Raw genomic sequence first — 1,757 nt, 5'->3', positions numbered from 1 at the left:
TTTCATTTTAAATAGAAAAATATATTTAATTATAGAAAAGTTTAACAAAGTTAATATCAGTTTAAGGCGATGTTTTCATCTTTTCATCTTCACCTTCTGGATCATCTCTACAATTTGTATCCTCTAGACCAGTATTTATTGACAACTGTGACAGTGCCATTCCTGTGTAATAGATATTATTGATTAAGAATCACAATAAAGTTGCTTTACTTATTCCATCACATTGGTTGCTAATTGGTTTTCCTTTATGCTCAAGAATCTTCATAAAGTCGTATAGTACATCGGGGTTCTTAGCTGCTCCTTGGAGAATTTGTTGAAGGACAAACCATGTACGTGTAGCCTCTTCACTAGCATCTCCTTGAGTGCATACCACATATTCAGAATAAGAGATTAATCCTTTGGCCACTGCTCCCGATGCAATGGTAGTTAGAGATGCTGTGATGCCAGTGAATATTTTCTTACTAATTTTTCTAAAATCTTGTGCAGTTTTGCAATTATCTATGTGAATATGTGTAGTAATTGATAGAAATGAACAAAAGCAAAATACTCATTTCTTTTTTTAAAGTACTTTTTAAATTATATTAATCTTTTCTTACCTACTAGTTTAGCTAAGTGCTCAAAACTGGCTTCTTTTCTTATCACTTCTGCAAAAATTTTGATTGCTGTTTCAACATTCCTTGCATCCTTTTCCTTAAGCCTTTTTTCAATGTACCTGACAAGCAACTGTGCTCTTCCATTTTCAGATTCCCATTTGCCACCAAACATCGAATCGTAGGTGTCTTCATCTATCATTTCCTGAGCATAGCAGTCCCCAGCTATGCTAACAATTGATGCTGACAGACCATTCTGTAGATTATCCATGCACATTAGGATTGCCAGAGCTTCATTGGTTTTGGCTTCTGCTTTCATCTCTTTCTCATCCATCTGGAATGCCATTTTGACTTTATTTCTTTTCCTTCTTTGCTCTTCTTATCAGTGGTGATATGAGTAGCTCCTCCTTTTGTGAGGGAGTTACTTTCCTGTATATGTTAGCCACTTCTTATATTACAGGTGTCTTCCCTGGGACAGTCCCACTGATCACTGGTCATATGATGTTTGAATAAGCATAGCTAGTAGCTACCCTATAAATTCTTCCTTGATACATGTACAGATGTACTATACTATTATAATAATGAATCATATTTTTACTTAGAGATTACCAGTCTCTTGGTATTGATGAAGATTTCAGTGATAGAGAGGAGACAGCACCAGAGAAAAGACTACGTCTTGCTAAAGATTACCTTCAGCAACTGAAAGCTGAAGGTAAGCACACCCACACATCACACCATCATCACTACATATGTACATGATGTAACTGTATGAACTATATGTGTTTATTAGTAGGGCAGCTCAATACAGCATGTCTTTCATTGATACTACCATTTGAACATGCATACACAAACTTGTTTTCAAGGATAGTCATAATATTTTCCATTTAATGTTAGTATAAAGGATCAAGTGATAGCTGTTGTGTGCTTTGATTATACTAGCGCTACTTACAATGTTCATTACATGTACATGTACATACACTAGCTCTGTACGTGACACTGCCATTCATTGTAATGTATGCAATGCCAATTCTTTTACTGATAATAGTACACACTTCCTCCTAAAATGCTTACATTGACTGCGGTGCATGTTTACTTTTGACAACGCACGCTCCGTCTGTTTACTATACCACTCGCTAAGAAGAATCCACAAACATCTGCAACGACATT

The 1,757-nt window shown here is 35.7% G+C and overlaps 1 protein-coding gene across 1 annotated transcript; it reads right to left on the bottom strand.

Annotated features, from left to right (window-relative positions):
* Positions 1 to 1,686, bottom strand: LOC109592250 (uncharacterized). Its single transcript, XM_020007748.1, has 3 exons — positions 597 to 1,686; positions 211 to 498; positions 1 to 162 (listed from the first exon to the last, which is right to left on the bottom strand). Exons 1-3 carry the CDS (start codon positions 934 to 936, stop codon positions 62 to 64), a joined length of 729 nt encoding a protein of 242 aa, XP_019863307.1. The 5' UTR covers positions 937 to 1,686; the 3' UTR covers positions 1 to 61.
* Positions 1,687 to 1,757: the final 71 nt, after the last annotated feature.

Source organism: Amphimedon queenslandica, unplaced genomic scaffold, assembly GCF_000090795.2.
Source record: "Amphimedon queenslandica unplaced genomic scaffold, v1.1 AMPQUscaffold_5856_Cont22182, whole genome shotgun sequence".
In the NCBI taxonomy this organism is placed as follows: Eukaryota; Metazoa; Porifera; class Demospongiae; order Haplosclerida; family Niphatidae; genus Amphimedon; species Amphimedon queenslandica.
The sequence above is the reverse complement of the archived record's forward strand: the minus strand, read 5'-3'. Positions and strand labels throughout refer to the sequence as shown.

Excerpts from the sequence above, each read along its gene's own strand:
- LOC109592250 (XM_020007748.1), bottom strand. The coding sequence starts at position 936 with ATGGCATTCCAGATGGATGAGAAAGAGATGAAAGCAGAAGCCAAAACC. Across the intron at positions 499-596 it reads GCACTTAGCTAAACTAGTAG|ATAATTGCAAAACTGCACAA; the intron begins GTAAGAAAAGAT and ends ATATTCACATAG. Across the intron at positions 163-210 it reads CAACCAATGTGATGGAATAA|GAATGGCACTGTCACAGTTG; the intron begins GTAAAGCAACTT and ends TCTATTACACAG.